The following is a 20,111-nucleotide window of genomic DNA, read 5'->3' as shown; positions in this document are numbered from 1 at the left end:
GTATCGGATGTTTCATGGTTTTTTTCGAATATGAATATGGAATCGGACAGAGAAAAGTACTATAAAACGAAATCGAATACATCTATTTAACATTCATATTGAAATCGAATACGGATATCCATATTAGCAGTTGTAACAAATACAAATACGAATAATTCGAATCTCCAGACATCCATTTCCAGCCCTATCAAATATAACTCGAAAAGAAGTTAAAAGAAACTGATCAATAACTCCAGACATCGTGCCAGCTAGCTTATTCTCGATTGTGAGTGTACGCTCCGGATTCTGAATCGAATCATGGTTCAATACTTCATTTCTTATTATCAAAAGTAATGCCCTAAAACTACCGTATTTCGATATTACATTTCGTGCAACAAATGACAAGACTCTGGATAACACAGGTAGACCAGCAACGCAATCTCAAAATTGCAGTGACAAGGATAAAATAAAGTTATAGGTTATGATGTTTGTTGAATGATCCTTGTCCACAAAAGGTATTATCCCCAATAACAAAACAGCAAGCCACCCAAATCTCAACCTTGCTGACTGGTTAAGCTCCACCGCCATCTGCAGGCCACGGCTATTGGAGAAAGAAAGCTACATTCGATGTTCTACTGTATTGACTTAGCTGACTTGAACCTTGTTATAGTGATCGGCGGCCACAGATAGTGATGGTATGGTAACAGGAAGTCCGGGTCCCATCTGCAACAAGTTACTCCATTAAGTAAAATATATGAACAATTTAAGTTCAACACCTGTCAGTAGGTTTATGCACTAGAAAAAGCTTGCACAGAAATTAAAGATAGCAAATCAAAAAATTGCAACATCTGGTGCGAAGCCTGCTATTGAGCATGCTTCCAAATATCAAAAGTTTTCTTTAGTTTAGGTCACTCAACGTCTAGCCCAAGAATGTTTTTCCATTCCTCACTAGTTCTGAGAAGATATCGTAGAGGATAAGGCTACATGCTAGGAATAGCTGTTGCCATCTATATATACACAGCAACAACAAAGTCTTTAGTCCCAAACAAGTTAAGATGAGCTAGAGTTAAAACCCTGATAGAAACCATAAGGTTTAGACACATACACTCCTATACAAGGCTAATTCTTGGCGTATAGTCCATCCTCTCATGTCTCCTTTTGCTTAGCTGACTTAACCTTGTTATCTTCAGTCTTTCCCCGCCTCTTTTCTCATTGCTATAGCGTCTTAGAATTTCAGGTCTCCCTTTAACATGTTCAAACCAGGTGTGTATATATATATAGTCGGCGGCTCTCCTAGGCTTCCCTCATCTGGGATCCCTGAGGAAGAGGATCAAGTTGGCCCTTGCGAATAGCTTGATGCATTATCTCCCTTCAACCCTTTGAGCGAAATGTGGCAAAAGGAAGGAAAATCCATGGACCGACCCCATTGTCTCCACCCCGTAGGAACTTCGAGATCACCCCAAGGATGCCTATATATATATATATATATATATATATATATATATATATATATATATATATATATATATATATATATATATATATATATATATATATATATATATATATAGAGAGAGAGAGAGAGAGAGAGAGAATCTATATCATAGCATTTAAGAAGACATCTCATCTCTCTATACACTTCATTTTGATCAACTGCACATGTACTTAGAAGCTTGGTTGCAGTCACCAAGGAGACATTTCCCTGTACACAGTACAGACCACCAATTTTACAACATTTCTAGTCATTAACTTAGCAACTTTCATCCCAACCATTAGCAACATTATATCAAGTGGTAGTACGTGTGTTCTGGACTATGGACTTACAAACATATATCCAATCTGAATTCAATAGAGTACTTGACCAAGCAAAGCCCATGAGTCCAGTACAACCCATTACCCAAATGCTTCATTAAGTCCTAACAAACTTCCATTTTTCATGCACACTCAGTCATAACAAACGTCCACTGTATGGATGATTGAGAAGTACACATCCTCAAGAAAACTATGTACATGCGTGGTTTGTTTAGCACATGCATGAAGTAGCTAGTAATAACAACAGGCAGCCAAAAGAAAACAAAAAATCTAGTTATAGATCTCACAATTTATTTGTGTGTGATGTATTTCATGTCATCTCTAGGGGATGTAAAAAATGCATGTTTGACAGTAAAGAGATGGTAACTCACTGTGCTACTCAGTGTGAACTTCTTCACATATCCGACATATTTTGAAGCTGCAAGGAAAAGAGAACGTTAACAGCTTGGACTTCTAGTGTTTCATCACAATAATCGAATGGCAATGAATTATTAAAATGTGTACATATCCATTTTCAAAGGTGGCATGTTACTATCAAAATCACAAAACCAGATAATCTTTCAAAAAAATCAAAACAAGCTTACATGAAAACACATTTGACACTACAAGAATCCATCCAGTCCAATGACAGTTGTATTCAAATTCTAGTTTCTGAAGACCTTATGCTCCAAACATATATATAAAAAAACTCAACGTGAGGGGGGTAAGACAGCCCCTAGGCATTATATTAAAAAGACCTCATGCATGTCGATAAAACCCCCAAACCCCTGCCCCACCCATACACAGCGGCACCGTAGCCCATGTGAGAAACGACCGCGACCGGAACAAGTCCTTAGACCTATGCTTTAGTGGGGCAGACGAGAGGATTTTTTTTTACCCAGAACCTGAAATTCGCTCCCACAGGAAGTCGAACCCATAACCTAAGGAGTGCTACTCAGACCACCTAACCAACTCAGCTAGAGTCCCTTTCACCCAAACATATATATAGATATCATACTTTTGCACTAAATGAACGACTACTACATCTGATTCCAAGTGCATGTTGTTTTAGACTTGTGCACAAGGATCAAGGAATTTTTTTTCAGAAATGAAGGACCGTGGGTCATTATATTAAGAATAAAAATAGAGGTCCCAACGAACCAGTACAAAAACAGAGGCCTCCTGCGTATAATCAAGGATCAAGGAAGTATATATGACCTTAAGGTTATTCATTTATTTCCTAGGGAAGATGATTCATTCATTCTAAGTAGGGGCAAAAAAGTGCCGGAGGCTCCCCCAGATGAGTTGGGTCTAGAGAAGAGATAAATCGAGGCAACTGCGCAGAGGCTGCTTCGAACCCGTGGATCTGATGACTCAATAAAACAGTTCTCACCATTGCACTAGGAAGGAAGAAAATGTTAAATATGAACATAAGGTCTAAAACAACATACATTTGGAGAAAAATGTGAAGGCTAAAATCGACTTATATTTGGAATCAAAGGGAGTAGAGAGAGAAGGGTCAAAAGCAAAGCAAGTATTATGAAAGAACTGGTACTGAAAATTCCAATGTAGGAGGTATAAATGATACTCATTTTGCTCAAAAATATAGGTCATTTTAGTTTTGTTGTAAGTCAATCTCCGACCAAGTTTATAGAAAATAATATGGTAAAATGCATCAGGGGTCTATTAACTTTTGAGGTGTCATCTAGGACCATTGCACTTTTGGGACCCAACATTTTTAAGTGGTTCATCGAAGGCCCATGTCCCTTTGTTTTGCCCTTAGAACTGACGTGACATGGCATGCTCATGGGGCAACTCCAGGCTGAGGAATTTCGTCAAACAGGTCCTGGATGCAGAGTATGGCCATGATGGCCACACACAGTCCTTACTGGTCATGCGCCGCCCCATGATCACTGGCCACCACCCTTCACGCCATCCCTGTAGCTGCTATAGTTGGTCGGCCGCAAACCACATACCTTCATGCTTTCCACCTCCGACCCTATCATCGTTGGTTGCTGCCCCTCACCACACTCTGCAACTCAACGTTGTTATCAACATGCAAAACAATCGGTGGCGCCGGCAAGCCCAAGGTCACGATCCATCCAACCCTCCACGAGCCACTCAAAGATAACCACCCAATTGTCGTCAATCTCTCTAGCCCAAGAACAGAACACTCATAACGCTCTCTGCTAACACCACCAACGGCAAGGACCCCTGCGCGGCGCCAGCTGCACAGTGCTCCTGCCCCGACCATTGTGCTTGCCAGCCGCCACAAGCATGCCGTGCCGCGCTAGCTACATACCGTCACAGCAACCCTCGCGCCACATGCCCCCACTACGGCACTACCCCACCGTCCCCATGCTACACCAAGATGATGTGCCATCCCTAAAATTTCGTGACCCCACCAAGGCATGGCTCGGCTTGTCAGTTGGCCCGTTGTACCTAGGGGAGCTATTGTACCCATGCAGCAGCGCCTTGCCAACCAGCATAGTCATGAAGTCACCAAAGATGGCCATAACAGGTCTATTGCATGTCATGGTTTTGACCTGAGGAAATTTGATCACCTGCATGCGGGCTACATGTGTGGGGAGCAACTAGAAAGAGAACATGAGCTCAGTCATACTAACAGGACCGGCAGGCAGCTTTGACGATGAAAAAATCCAGAAGCATTGCGCAGAGCAGGACACTGACAACGGACAGCAGGGCTAGACATTTGGGAGAGAGCTGGTGAGGTGCAGCACGCGGTAAAAGCGTGTGGCCGGCAAGCAAGCACAGGGCCAGCTTGTTCCGCGAGCGCATGGGGCTGGCAGATGCGAGTGTGGCCTGCGAGCGAACAAGACATGAGGATTGGAGATGCACGCAGGTGACACAGGGATGGAAGGCGTGACAACAGCACACACCTAGACATGCCACATCAGATCTAAGGGCCAAACGAAGGGGCGTTAACCTCCGATGAACCACTTAAAAGGTTTAGAAACCCAAAAACCCATCTGAAGTTAATGGGCCTTTGGTACCTTTTAGTCAAAATAATATTAACATCTACAGTACCAAATACATGCATTTGCCACTATCAAGAGTATTTCATGCTGGATTTAATGAAACTAATTCGATGTTGAAGAGTGTAAATATTGGTGTGTTTTCTATAAATGTTAGAGAAGTTAGACTTAGGACAATAAAATGACACATTTTGGAAGAGAGGGGGTACTAGTAGTACTACACAAGAACTACATGATAATCATGCCTAGAGTATTCAAGACTAATACAATATGTTCTCTTGAGCTAAAAGGGAAAGCATTAAAGGAAACAAGACAACATCTGACATTGGGTCAAAAGAAAACTAGCAACTTTCTCAGTGTTGCACTAAACATACCACATAAAAACTGTTTAGCAATCATGTCGGGAGTTCACAAATAAAAAATTATGAACTAACGTACAACAGAATGTTGCCATAAATACTTAAATAGTGTCAGTGCGTCACTTACTTTTCTTTAAGCCCACTGGCTTAGCAAGTAAAAGTGCATGCACAAAAGCACCAATATTTTCACGTAAACTCTCCTCAGTAAAGTTTACCTGCCAATAACACAAACAATGATAATATAAGAAAATAAACGAAAAAGCTTGCAATTGATCAGCTATGCAATATAATGGTAATATCACTAGGACTATACTGATCTTCCATACCTTCCCAAGGCCAACATGCACTATAGCAGTTTTATCTATTTTGAAATCAACACGTCCTGATTTTGCCGCTTTGACCGCACCAGAAACATCATTCGTCACAGATCCTAGCTACATACACCAAGTGTCACTAACAGCAGAACATTGAGCCTGATTCTCCAATAAAGCTAGAGACCATTCTTACCTTAGGATTAGGCATCAAACCACGTGGACCCAATATCCTAGCAACCTGAAAATGAAAAACAATTATGATGTTAACTTATATCATTCAGAAACAGATTAATGTTAATAAGTTCAATCAGCTATTGTGCTACCTTTGACAATCGGGGCATGAACATTGGGGTTGCTATGCACTTGTCAAAGCTTAGTTTGCCTCCTCCTATATGCATATAAATGGAAATAATAAATCAAATAATATCAAATATTGACGCTGCAAACTAAAGGATCAATGGTTCAAAAGATATCGTACAATAGGGTACCAAGCAGTGAAAAGATAAGACAAGTGAATGGGTGATAACTTAATAAAAATCTCTACTATATTTAAATATGAGTTTTCTTGGTGCGTCACGTGCACCCTGCCTGTCCCCGCGCCTGAAATCGTGCTTCCCGCAGGCAGCGCCAAATTCACAATCCCGCGCATCCAGCCCCTGCTCTCACGAATCCGCTCCCGCCCACGCACTGCCCGGCCCGCCTGCCATTCATTCCCGCTCCTGCCCACGTGCTGCCCAGCCAAAAAAACCGCGGTGGCTGAGAGGGTTCGAACCCAACACCACTTAGTGGAAGTAGCACCTTCAGCCAATTGAGCTAGTGTTTGCTTGTGATATTAAGAGGAGAGATATTATAATAAGGAAGATCTATCTATCTGATGTACAACACCCGTAACAATGTGTGGGCAACCGACTAGGGTAAATGTATTCTTCAACTTCTTGGAATTATTCCTCAAACATACAACACATAATACACAAGAAAACATTCATGTAGATGGAAAGTGAAGGACTGAAGAAAGCTTTAAAAACAACAGAATAAAATAAAGTACCTGTGCGGATCTCCTCAATCAACTCATCACCACCAACAACATCTGCTCCGGCAGCTCTAGCTTCGTCTGCTCCAGGACCTTCAGCAAATACTGCTACCCTAACAGTCTTAAAGAGTAAAGTAAACAAAAAAACTCATTACAAAGTACCATAAGAAACTAGTATTAAAAAATATACCATCATACCTTGCCAGTGCCATGAGGCAATGTTAAGGCGCCACGAACCATCTGTAACCCAGATAGAAGTATAGTCAGTACATCAGACATAAGTTCCCAATAACCAATCAATCAAAACTAGATCATCTGTAACCCAGATGGAAGTACAGTCAGTACGTCAGACAATAAGTTTCAAAATAACCAATCAATCAAAACCAGACCATTCGCATCTAGGCTATCAAACTTCTGAGGCACCGGTAAAGCATAATTGCTTAGCATTTCTTAAAGCTTCTTGACTTCTGTGCCAGAGGGTTTGTGAGTTGTGACGACATTTATCATGCATCTGGCATACATGCCACAAGGGAGATAGCATAATCATAAGTTCACAAAGTGATATTAACAATATTCTTCATTTATGTGACTTCTACCCTGTCTTCAAAGACCCATGACTCATGGAAGGTATGGTGGAGCGAAGAGGTATTGTTGCTACCGGTAAATTACCTCAAGTAATAGTTCTTCGTGCATCATTAATTTGTTGACAACTAACCGAGTAGAACCAATTTCTCAGGATTTTGTGAGTACATGGGCATGACTGAAAATCACAAGTACCACAACAGCTGCAGTTGAAATAATCAAATAAATCTTAAGTACAATTAAGAGAAAACTGCACCAGAGATCCACAAATTTGTTTGGGTGTCATTAACTCATTATAGATAGCTTAAATGTGTTGTATCAGTTCTGGGCTAGCTTAATTATGCCATTTATATACATCAAGTAACAAAGTGGGAGCATTAGGCCGTATTTGGAACCACGTCGCAGCCACTGTGTGGTGTGGTATGGTGACCATGGCTTCCATCCACAAACGGAAAACACTAGAGCTAATTCAAGCTCATGGTCGTTGTGTCTCCGGACTCCGGTGGTGGAAAGAATCGTCGATTCTCACAAGGCGTTGGCGTGGTTTTACTGATTCTCACGGTGACACAGAAGTTGTCCCAGACACGCCCTTACAGGGACCCGCCTAATCTCTTTACTTGCCAAACCCCATGTCTCATGAACACGTCACCTTTTTTACCTATCAAACAGCTTGTAGTTGTACCTAACAAGAACAATTCGTCATAAAGACATGCAAAACTAAAGTTCAAGGATCTCACTGGCTCTAGCCAAGAACATCTTTAAGAATAAAAAGTCCAAAAATCCTTATTTGATGTTTCCATGCAGTGAAAATTTATAAAACTAAATGAGTTAAATGCACCAAAGGTACATTAAGTTATGTGGCGGTTTCAGTTAGATACTTAGATCCATCAACTTTTTTTATCGAACATGCAGGAGAGTTGCGCATCATTTTATGGTCCTGTTTGGGATAGCTCCAGCTCCAAAAAAATTGGTAGAACTGGTGGAGCAGGTCATTAGGTGCTCCAGAAAATCATGGAGCTGGAGCTGTAAGTCATTAGAAGACATTTAGATAAGTCATTTCTTTTATTATTTAGATTAAAAATATTTTCAAACTATTTAAATTGATATTATAAACTACAGCAACACACTAGAGCTGGAACCTGGAGCCATCCCAAACAGGGCCTATAAAAGAGGAAAAATGGGGAAAAGAGTCCCTTACAAATAACCCACTTCAATCCCCAACTTGGGGGATCTGATGTGGCATGCGGAGTCAACAACCAGCATGGCATGAAATTTACAAACAACCCCTCTTTCCTTCTCTTTCCTTGCTCTGTTCCCTGAGCATGCAAGGTGGTGAGAACAAGGACCGGCAAGTAACATGAGTGCAGGAGATGGTGACGCACGACTAAGGCCTGCTAGGGCAATGGCCGCTAGGGCACCTTGAGCAGACGTAGCGGCGCACATATCCAACGAGACATCTCTTTCATCTTCTCTATTCACCTAATCAACAAAGGCACATGTACGGCGGGGAGAGCCAATTCGGCCAAGGGAGCACTTGTTGGCTATTATAGATGGGACCGCGAGCTTCACCACTCACCTGTGCACCCAAAAATGGTTTAATTTGTCGGATAGAGGCCAACAATAGGTTGGCCACGAGTGTGCCTGTCCAGCGGTTGACAGCAAGCAGAAGGTAGAAGACAACGGTGGAAATGTTGGGTTTGGCATATACAGACTTGCCTCGAATGCATGTGCATAGGGATGAGTGGACCACGATAGACTCAACCACGATGAAGTAGTAATGGCTTGCACCAACAGAAATGGTGGCACGCAGGCTCAAACCTCAGCCGTGGCAGCTGCAATACAGCAGGAATCTAACACATTTTTTGTGTGCCCAATGAGGCAACGGGTAGAGGAGGCAGAGATGGACTCAATAGAGCTCATTCTAAGGACATGGTGCAGCACAGGGCAAGGAACAACTATGATAGTAGAAGCTCCGTGGTCGGTAATGGTGGTGACAAGCAATGGAGTAGAGATAGAGCGTAGGCACATATGCCAGACTTGATGGAGTGGGCTGAAAGGCAGCACGATCAGGGATAAGCATGGGCTCAGCAAACTTCATGCCATGTTGATTGTTGATTGCTGCTTCCATGTGCCATGTCAGATTTAAGGGCCAAACAAAGGGTGTAAGGACCAGCGATAAACCATTTAAAAATATATGGGTCTAGAAGTTGAATCTAAGGTCCAAATGAAGGGGTATGGACCTACAGTCAACTTTTAATGGACCTAACTGAAACTCTTGCACAAGCTAATAGACATCAGGTGCATTTAACTCAAACTAAATTATCAATACGTTAAATATCAAGCCTGCACAAGAAATGCATACATAAGACTTCAAAATACATTTTGTAATCATGTAGTTTAATTATATTATTATTTCAAAGTTATAAAAAATATTAGTCAAAGAGAGAGAGAGTATCAATAACATCAAATAAAAGAGAATGGAGGGAGTAGCATGAACTCAGGAAATAATAAGTGCATCTACGTAATTTATAAAGAAACACATCATACCTGGTCACCACGACGAGGATCAACACCTAATATCACATGAGCTTCAACAGTTTCAACAAAATTCCGCTTCTTCTCGTTTGCACTAGTCTGGAAAGCAAAAAGTAAACAAATTGAGATTCAATCATTGACCCAAGAAAAAGAAAATAGGAAAGATGCCATGGCAGATTCAAGTCCATTATTATGATAAAGCAAGAACAAAATGGAGAAAAAAGTGTGTTGGGGCGAAGGCTGACTGTCCCCCTCGCTCGGTTCATTTATAACGAGAACAGGATAAACCATGACGGAGGGAAAGTGAAGTCTACTCCAACCAAGCGAAGGCCCTAGAACAGAGGGACCGTCCAGGACAAGCGAAGGCTTTGTCGGTTCCCGGTTCGGCCAGGAAAGGCGAAGGCCTTGCCGACTCCCAAAGACCCGGCGCCCTAAGACGAAGGCTACTGACACTACCCGCGCGTGTTATTAAAGCGGGCCCGTGCAGAACCGCTAGGGATGGCAATCGGGCGGGTAGTACACAGATATATAGTTCGCGAATCCATACCCGCGAGACAAAACTCAACCTATATTCGTACCCATAAACGTTCGTGGGTATGGATCTGTATCCATACCCATACCCGCTGGGTATCCGCTATCCAGTGGATACCCGTTACCCGCCCGCCCACTACAATTTTAGCATTAAACACCAAACAACAGTTTTATTACATTTCAAAATAATTATCATTCCAATAGCATTAAATGATAATTTCAGCACCAAACAACATGTTATGGATAAAAATTGAAAACTAAGAATTTATGATAATATATAAATCCGGATATCCCACATGTTAGATATCCATTGGGTAACGGGTATGGATACTGGATATCCATACCCGCGAAAAAAATATTCGCGGATACCTTATTATATCCATAACCGTACCCACGGATATCAAATTACACCATACCCATATCAAATTACACCATACACCATGCCCTGGGTCGCCTGGCCCCACTAGTAAGCCACAGCACAGGTAGGATTAATGGTGTGTCCATCCGTGTTGTACTTAATCACACTGTAATGACCTGTAATTATTAGGCATATATCTACAGCCGGCTGTCCTACCCTGTATAGATGACAGCCTTCCTAGTTTAGCCTTACCTTGTATAGGTGACAGCCTTCCTAGTTTAGGAGATTGTATCCTTGTACACCAAGCCACTTGGCTATATATATGAGAAGTCACGCACCTGATTGAGTGTGCGGTGCTTTCCCCTAAACCAATTCTCTACATGGTATCAGACAGGATCAATTCGATCCCGGCCTTCCTTCCGCTGCTCTCTGCTTTCTCTCACGCCGCCGGCACCCCTCCTCCTCTCCTCCATGTCTGAGCAGACCTTAGGCGCCACCGCCAACCTTGGCGCCATCCAGCAGCTCATGGTGCCCTCGTATGCCACGGTTTCGGTTCAATCTCATGTACCGACCAAGCTGGAGATGAAGGCCTCCAACTACTCCCGATGGGCATCCTTCTTCAAATCGATGTGCGGCAAGTTCCTCCTTCGCCACCACATCGACGGCTCTGCTCCCCCACGCCCGCAAGACCCGATCTGGGATCAAGCGGACTGCTGCGTTCGCAGCTGGATCTTCGGCTCCGTCGACGACTCCATCCTCAGCCTCGCCGTCGACGGTGACAACCAGACCGCCCGCAACCTTTGGGTCGCCATCGAAGGTCTGTTCCGCGCCAACAAGGCCCCGCGGGCGATTCTCCACCTCCACGACTTCCACTCCATGACCCAAGGCGACTCATCCATCGACGAGTACGCTGAGATCATGAAGCGGAAGGCCGCCGATCTCCGGGACGTCGGCCATCCAGTCGAGGACTCGCAGCTCGTCCTCAATCTTCTCCGCGGCGTCAATCCCCGCTTCAGCAACACCGCAGACGACATCGCCAACTCCACCGTCCTTCCCGACTTCGCCTCTGCTCTTGATCTCCTGAAACTCAAGGAGCTCCGCCTCGCCAACGAGGTCAAGACGGCGGCCGCCACAGCTCTCCTTGCCGCCACCTCCTCCTGCTCTGGCCCGGGCGGCTGCCGCTCCTCTGCTGGTCCCCAGCAGACACCGGCAGGCGGCGGCGGCTATGGCAAAGGCGGCGGTGGATACGGCGGCGGCAGCAAGAAGAAGAAAGGCGGCAACTACGGCAAACATTCTGGCGCATCTACTCACCAGTGGCCGCAGTCGGGCCGCCAGCCGTCGGGCCCCTGGTTCTGCTTCTCCCCCTATGGCGCGCCGCAGGGAGGCCCAGGCGGACAGGGCGGGTGGCGTGCTCCTGGCGCAGGAGTCCTGGGCGTCGCTCCCCAACCTCAAGCGCACACCGCCTTCGCACCGCTCCAGATGTCGTCCCCCACGCCGAACTGGGACCAATCCGGCCTCATCGCTGCCTTGCACCAGCTCGCCCTTCAGGGACAGGGCAGCTGGGTGATGGACTCCGGCGCCTCCAGCCACATGACGTCTACGGATGGTATACTCCTCTCCCGTCTCCCACCCTCTTACACTTCCATCACTGTCGGCAATGGTCACAACCTACCCATCACCTGCCGCGGCTCCTCTGTCCTTCCTACTAGTTCATCCACTTTCACTCTGCGTGATGTCCTAGTGGTTCCTTCCCTCGTTCGTAACCTCCTCTCGGTACGTCAATTTACTCGTGACAACAATTGTTCGATTGAATTTGACGCTCTTGGTTTTTCTGTTAAGGATATGGCGAGTCGTCGCGTGATGCTTCGCTGCGATAGTGATGGGGACCTCTACACCATTCCACCTCGCCGTACGCCTCCATTGCCATCACCACCTCCCTGTGGCACTCTCGGCTCGGTCATCCGTCTTCTACTGCAATAAATACTCTTAGAAATACTTCCGCCATTTCTTGTAATAAAGTAGAACCACCTCTATGTCATTCCTGTCAGCTTGGCAAACATGTGAGACTACCTTTTACTCCTTCTCAAACACGCAGTTCTGCACCCTTTGATTTGATTCATTGCGATGTTTGGACGTCTCCCGTGGCTAGCATATCAGGGTACCAGTACTATTTGGTTTTGTTAGACGATTACTCTCATTTTTGCTGGACTTTTCCCCTTATTCGCAAATCTGAAGTAGCCTCTCACATCACTGCTTTTTGCGCTCTTGTGCAAACCCAATTTGGCGTCACAATAAAATCTTTCCAGGCTGACAATGGCACTGAATTTGCTAACCACACTCTCACCTCTCTATTTTCATCTCGTGGCATTCTTTTCCGATTTTCCTGCCCTTACACATCCCAGCAAAACGGCAAGGCAGAGCGGATACTTCGCACGCTGAATAACATCAGCCGCACTCTCCTCATACATGCCCACATGCCGCCTCCTTACTGGGCCGAGGCGCTCGTCCTCGCCTACCTGCTCCTCTACGTCGACGACATCATCCTCACCGCCTCTTCGACGGATCTTCTTCAGCGCTTCATCACCCTTCTTCACTCGGAGTTCGCCATGACAGACCTTGGGGACCTCCATCACTTCCTCAACATCTCCGTCACGCGCTCCTCCGACGGGATCTTCCTGTCTCAGCGACAGTACGCCGTTGAGCTTCTCCAGCGCGCTGGCATGGCTGAGTGTCACTCTACATCGACCCCTGTCGACACTCATGCCAAGCTATCCGCCACTGATGGTGCTCCCGTTGCTGATCCATCCATATACAGGAGCATCGCCGGCGCCCTCCAGTACATCACCCTGACCCGACCTGACTTGGCCTACGCCGTTCAGCAGGTGTGTCTCTTCATGCACGACCCGCGCGAGCCCCACCTGGCGCTGCTAAAGCGGATCCTGCGCTATTTGAAGGGCACTCTCTCTTCCGGCCTTCACCTTGGTGTCGGCCCTGTACAGTCCCTCACCGCGTATTCCGATGCGGATTGGGCTGGCTGCCCCGACTCTCGACGTTCCACTTCAGGCTACTGCGTCTACCTTGGCGACAACCTCATCTCTTGGTCCTCCAAGCGACAGACCACAGTTTCTCGGTCCAGCGCGGAGGCTGAATACCGAGCTGTGGCCCATGCTGTTGCTGAGTGTTGTTGGCTGCGACAGCTCCTTCAGGACCTTCAGGTCTCTCTTGCCTCTGCAACGGTCGTCTTCTGCGACAACGTGAGCGCTGTCTACATGGCAGCTAATCCCGTTCATCATCGCCGCACGAAGCACATTGAGATCGACATCCATTTTGTTCGCGAAAAAGTGGCACTGGGGCAAGTTCGGGTGCTCCATGTCCCCTCTACTCATCAATTCGCGGACATCATGACCAAAGGCTTACCTGTCCAGTTGTTTACTGAGTTTAGGTCCAGTCTTTGCGTCCGTGACTCTCCCGCTGCGACTGCGGGCGGGTATTAGGCATATATCTACAGCCGGCTGTCCTACCCTGTATAGATGACAGCCTTCCTAGTTTAGCCTTACCTTGTATAGGTGACAGCCTTCCTAGTTTAGGAGATTGTATCCTTGTACACCAAGCCACTTGGCTATATATATGAGAAGTCACGCACCTGATTGAGTGTGCGGTGCTTTCCCCTAAACCAATTCTCTACAGTAATAACCCTTGAGGGAGGAATATTCCAGGAATAACGTAGGTAACCAGGGGCATAATTGTATTTACCAAGGTGAGACTGTCCCCTGCTTACCTATAAATACCCCCGCACTGTACCCTGATGGGGGACGCTGGAAAAAAAACATTGTTGCTCTAATACACCGTGTTGTTAAGCATTAAAGCATTCCCGTTCTCCCACTGTTTGGACTCGATCGGCCATGTGTCAGTGAGTTCCAACAAAGTGTCAAGTTATTGACTAGATTTTTCAGAGCCGATAATTACAACGACCCATGCATTGTACCCACATTTTCTCAGAACCCACTACATGTCCTATGAATTAGAAGATATAGGAAGTTGAGGAGGTTACAAAATCGGAGGCTAAGTGATTAAGTTCTGCATTTGGGCTACCATATGTTTAAATAACCAAACTATCACTATTCTTTTTATAGTGGAAACTACAGCAGGGGAGACCCCCACTGTTAAACTTTTATTGATCAAAAAGAAACTGTACAAAAAAGAAGAGCCAAAACTATGAACAAAGCCACAAGAGGGGGAGAGATAGGAGAAGTTGCTAGGCTGAGGGAGCCTAAAGAACCAAACAGCTATGCAAGAGAATATATAGTAAGAAGAAAAGCAACATTTTTGTCTTCATTCAATCTGAAAGGTTGAAGTCTAGCCTGCTCACAAAAGAAAGACTTTCAGGTAGAAAAAGATGGTCAGCCTCTGTCAAAACCATCACTATTCTCACAAGCACTATTACATGGTCCTCTGGAATTGGAAGTGACATCATTCTCAAAAGGCACTAATTACAAACTATCTTCAAAACTAAAACTACAGACCATTTTTCCCACAACGGAAGCTTCCAAACTTGTTACAGGTGTGAACGACCCACCATAGCAGACTTCAAGCACAATACATCACAAGCTATGATGGCAATAAACATGAGAGGAATTGACTTTTGACACTTCCAGATCATCTTCGATCACATGCAACCCAAAAGTACATGCCAGGCGTTTGGGCCATGGGATATGTTATTATCTTAAACCAGGAAGCATCCATGCAAAATCACAGTACTGGGGTCATGAAACAGTCAATCCAACTGACTGTTGTGGATCAGCAGTACAAATTATATGACTCTAAAAATTGCAGTTCAGGTTTCATTCACCCAGTGCAGCATCCAATGATGCCAAAATCAAAGATTGTAGACTAAATCAGAGACTCAATGGTAGGATCAGAATAGTAGAATCAATGTAAAATCTAGAAAAAAAAACTCTCTTTATTTGTTTCCTCAGAAATTACCTCAGGCAGTCGGCACTGCCACAGCAGATGTGTGCTCCTTGGAGCATGTGAGCACAGGAGCTGTGAAACAATTGGGGATGGTGACACTTAACATCTCAAGGGTGAAGCAGCTTAAAGCACCCAGGTGGCCACATAGCTCCTAGGAGCAGGTGATATCGCAACACGACGATCAATCTGGAGCATGATTCTAATGGGTTTTACTACTTGGAGAGCAACTCTTCAGAAACTATATCAGATATGACTCGATTCTTTTAATCAAAGTGGGGTTCGTAAGCCATGTGATTCTATGGCCTAGCCACGGTTTTAACAACCATAGTAGCATGTGAAATGCATGAGACACGTCCTATTTGACTTTACGTGAAAATATAAGCTAGAGCTGCAATCAGAAACCTAGTTCTGCCATTACAAAAATCACACAGTTCATTGTTTTCTAATTCCAATTCTTAGCATGCCAAAATGAAACAAAGTCAGAGGGAATCCTCCTCTCAAGGTCAACATTATGGACACTACTTGAATTGTGGAGATAAATCAAAATCATAACAGACCTTAACTAGGCGGATGGCGTCGATTAAATCAATGGCGACCTTCTGCGGCCGCTTGACGACGGGTATGACCGTCGGGTACGGCAGCCTATCCTCCTCGTGCATCCCAAAGACGCTCCTGGTGGGACGCGCCGCGTTCATCTGGATCCGCTCCGACTCCCCCTGCAGCCCCCCGTCCTGCACCTCCTCCACCTCGCCGCCGACCGGACGGTCCTCCGGCAGCGGCGCGACCCTGGACGGGTACGAGACGGGCGAGATCGCGGGCGCCGCGTCCTTCACGTACCGCATATCCTGCCGCGTCCACTCCCGCGGCGGCATCGGCTGCTGAGGCCGTCGTGGCAGTGGGGATTGGTCCCTAGGGGCAACGTCTGGGGTTGTCGGGGCGGCAGACTCCTCGGGCGGGGCCTGCTGCTGCGGCTTCGGAGCGTAGGAGACGGGCTTGATGGGAGGAGGCGGCGGCGAGGCGGAGCTGGACTTGGCGTCGGAGGAGAAGTGGAAGAGTGAGAGCAGGCGGTGGCGCTGCGGGTTCCGCCGCAAGTATGAGAAGAGGAGCCGGAGGTGAGCCATCGGGGGCGTAGCGCGTGGTTGCGGCGGTCGGCGGCGACTCGCGAGGCCTGGGGTTTTAGTCTGGAAGATGTAGGAAATGGGGGGAGGAGGAGGGTTTCTCGCGTTAAGCAAGTGGGCTGTGTCTACTTTGTTGGGTAGTTCCTATCATGGTGGGTCGGTTGCCCGAGTGTTTGTCTATCTCGGGCTTATTTCGTTGATGGAGAGAATGTTCCCATCTTGAGACGGCCCAGCCTGAGTATGAGTGGAAGACTAAGGGCCTGTTTGGTTCGTGGCTAACTACGCCACACTTTGCCTAAGGTTAGGTGTTCGAATTGAAGAACTAACCTTAGGCAGAAAAGTTAGGCAAAGTGTGGCAAGTTAGACAGTGAACCAAACAGACCTTAAGGGCATGTTTGATTTGTGGCTAAGGATCTATTTGGTTTGATGCCTAAGTTGTCACACTTTGTCTAACTTTTCTGTCTAAGGTTAGTTCTTCAATTCGAACGACTAACTTTAGTCAAAGTGTGGCACATTTAGCCACGAACCAAACAGCCCCTAAATGTGTCACACTTTGTCTAAGGTTAGTCGTCCGAATTGAATAACTAATCTTAGACAGAAAAGTTAAGTAAAGTGTGGCAATTGAGGTAACGAACTAAACATGCCTTAAAGTCAATTTCACCTATTGTTACGCGTGCAATTTGGCTATGGTTTGGTTGGTTGTCCTTTTTTTCCTCAGGTGTCTTTTCTCCAGGGGTGGACCCAGGCCCATGGCCGCCTGGGCCACGGTTCGAGATGCAGGCCCAATATTTTTTTAGAATAGTCGGCACAGCCTAGAGCTCGTGAACCCTAGGCGGCCATCGTGGAGTGCTCGTCGCGTCGTGCCGCCGCCTCTGTTGCCGCCTGCCGTCGCGCCCTTTGGGCCTCTGGCGCCTGCCGGTCTGGCCTCGCCCGCGCAGACGCCCAGTCCGTCGCCCAGACGTGAGACGCCCAGTCCTCTCGGCGAGTCGGCGGCGCCATCTGCCCATCTCCCCTCTCGGCGACGCGACGTCCTCCTCCCATACACCCAGTCCGCCGCTGGCCCGCCGAGCTCATCTGCCATCTCCCCTCTACGCCCTCTGCCGTCGCGTACTCGCGTCGTCCGTTGAAAACTTGAAATAGCATGTAGAAGATTTCAAGTGTTCAATCCCTTTAACTTTTAAGGCTTTAATTAGATGTTTTATAGAAGATACAATACAAGGAGCCGATAAAAATCAAAATGAAGAAGAGGCATAGAACATTATGGTCATTTTTCTCTCCAGCTCTCACACCCGTCGTGCCTAATGTGCATCCAAGATCAAACCTCAATTCTCAACCAATAGTGGAAACCGGAACCTGTAACAATCAAGCCCAAGAAATTGCAACTTCACATGAACAAGAGCAAGAAATTCCACCTTCTGAGCAGGTATTCGATATAGTTGTTGATCCTGGGCTTAGAAAACCAATTGATGAATACGATGTTAACATTAGGGATGCTGTTAGAAGAGAGTATTTGTTACAGGGTCCATGTCAACCAATTGGCCATATATATCCTAAAAAAGATGGGAGACCGACAAAGAAGATTTCATGATTCATGGTTCAAGAACCATAATTGGTTAGAGTATAGTGTTACCAAAGATGTTGCCTTTTGTTTTTACTGTTATCTATTCAAACAACAAATATCATTGTGCCAAACATGTTGGATACAACCACTGCTAGAGGTCGCTCAAGAGGTCGTGGAGGTCAGTTTATAACTTACCATCATCACTTGAAACATGAAATATTTAATGTGGTGCTTGACCAACTTATTGTGGAGTTGAACAACTGTTTTGGTGAAAGATCTACCCAATTATTGAGATGCATTGCCTGCCTTGATCCATGAAATTCTTTTGCCAATTTTGATGGAGATAAGTTAATTGAGCTTGCTAAACTGTATGATGTGGACTTCTCTACATATAATTGCATAGTTTTGAAAGACCAACTTAAGATATTCATTATTGATATGAGAGCTGATCCAGATTTTCTAAGTTGCAATGACTTAAGTGATCTTGCTGTGAGAATGGTTCAGAGTGACAGGCATGTTGTTTTTTCATTTGTATATCGTCTCATTGAATTAGCTTTGATTTTACCAGTGGCAACAACATCTGTGGAGAGAGCTTTCTCATCTATGAATATCTTTAAAACTGAGTTACGAAATAAGATAGGAGACGAATGGCTTAACCATCGTATGGTGTGTTATATTGAGAGGGATATATTTACAAGCATTGAGGATGCAAAGATATTGAATTATTTTCAAGGCATGAGAACCCGCAGGGTGAATCTACCTCGCACTAGTGGTACGTACCAATTACTAATATTATTAAATTTATTCAACATTACATTTCAAGTCGTGTTCTTAATATGATTTCCTTCAAGGTTCTGGAGCAAGAAGCACTGATGTTGATGTTGACATGATACATTTGGAAGGAGCTACATCATAACTTGTATGTCATCTTTAACATCTATGACAACGTTGTATCGCCGTACAATTTTTCTTTATATGCTACTATTAGAGTTTATGGTCGCTTCGGCCCGGGCCTTGGCCAATTTCTGGATCCGTCACTGCTTTTCTCTATCTTTGTCTTTGCTATTATAAAGCACCAATTTTCATGGTTCAATGGTTCCATGGTTGCAATTTTAAAAAAAAAACTTCTCAAATTTGAAACACCAATTTCCATGGTTCAATCGTTCCACGGTCCCAATTTTACAAAAGCACTCCTCAAATTTGCTTCAATCAACCCGCCTCCCGGTGACATAGTCGTCATCGCCCTACCATGCGCGCGTGCTCGCGGCATAACTTTATAAAAATCCCCCTCGAATCTTTAATCAGCCTGTGGTCCTCCCACCTCCACGGATGTGCATCCCTCTTAACCGCCCCAGCTTCTGCCTCTTCTTCCTCTCAACCCTCAGGACACAGCTGTCCCGCAACAATCGTCGTCCAACTCGCCTCTCCACAAACGTCGTCCCGTCCAACCCCCGCTTTCCGCCTAACCAACAAGGATTAACTCACTCAAGCCACGCTCCTCCTGGTGGGATTCCTCTTCATCACGGTCGCTCGACGAGGCCGATGAAGCAAACCAACAAGGATTAACTCAAGCCACGCTTCTCTACGGCACACTCCTCCTAGTGGGATTCCTCTTCATTGCAGTTGCTCAACGAGGCCGCAGAAACAATGGAGGCCTTCCGCCGAGTCCCACGAGCCTACCGCTCTCAATTATTCTTCAATTAACATGCAGTCCTCCCACCTCCACGGGTGCGCCTCCCTCCCAACCGCCCCCGCTTCTGCCTCTTCTTCTTCACAACCCTCTCTGCACCCAACCGTCCAGCAACCGACGTCGTCCACCCCGCATCTCCTACCCCAACCCGCCTCTCTGCAAACGTCATCCCATCCAACCCCCGCTTTCCACCTAACCAACAAGGATTAACTCAAGCCACGCTCCTTTACAACGTGCTCCTCCTGGTGGGATTCCTCTTCATCATGGTCGCTCGATGAGGCCTCGAAAGCAATGGA

The 20,111-nt window shown here is 45.7% G+C and overlaps 2 protein-coding genes across 2 annotated transcripts; one reads left to right on the top strand and one right to left on the bottom strand.

Moving 5' to 3' along the window:
• Positions 1 to 286: 286 nt before the first annotated feature.
• Positions 287 to 16,645, bottom strand: LOC100282763 (Ribosomal protein L1p/L10e family-like). The gene is made up of 10 exons (NM_001374368.1): positions 16,004 to 16,645; positions 9,599 to 9,685; positions 6,668 to 6,709; positions 6,485 to 6,590; positions 5,763 to 5,827; positions 5,633 to 5,677; positions 5,452 to 5,559; positions 5,253 to 5,340; positions 2,163 to 2,209; positions 287 to 702 (listed from the first exon to the last, which is right to left on the bottom strand). Exons 1-10 carry the CDS (start codon positions 16,565 to 16,567, stop codon positions 625 to 627), a joined length of 1,230 nt encoding a protein of 409 aa, NP_001361297.1. The 5' UTR covers positions 16,568 to 16,645; the 3' UTR covers positions 287 to 624.
• A 1,612-nt stretch (positions 16,646 to 18,257) lies between these two features.
• LOC109942288 (uncharacterized) lies at positions 18,258 to 19,041 on the top strand. The gene is made up of 3 exons (XM_020544178.1): positions 18,258 to 18,303; positions 18,694 to 18,897; positions 18,977 to 19,041. Exons 1-3 carry the CDS (start codon positions 18,258 to 18,260, stop codon positions 19,039 to 19,041), a joined length of 315 nt encoding a protein of 104 aa, XP_020399767.1.
• Positions 19,042 to 20,111: the final 1,070 nt, after the last annotated feature.

The sequence above is a fragment of the Zea mays genome, chromosome 9, assembly GCF_902167145.1.
Source record: "Zea mays cultivar B73 chromosome 9, Zm-B73-REFERENCE-NAM-5.0, whole genome shotgun sequence".
NCBI classification, from domain to species: Eukaryota; Viridiplantae; Streptophyta; class Magnoliopsida; order Poales; family Poaceae; genus Zea; species Zea mays.
This window is presented reverse-complemented; position numbering and strand designations above follow the sequence as displayed.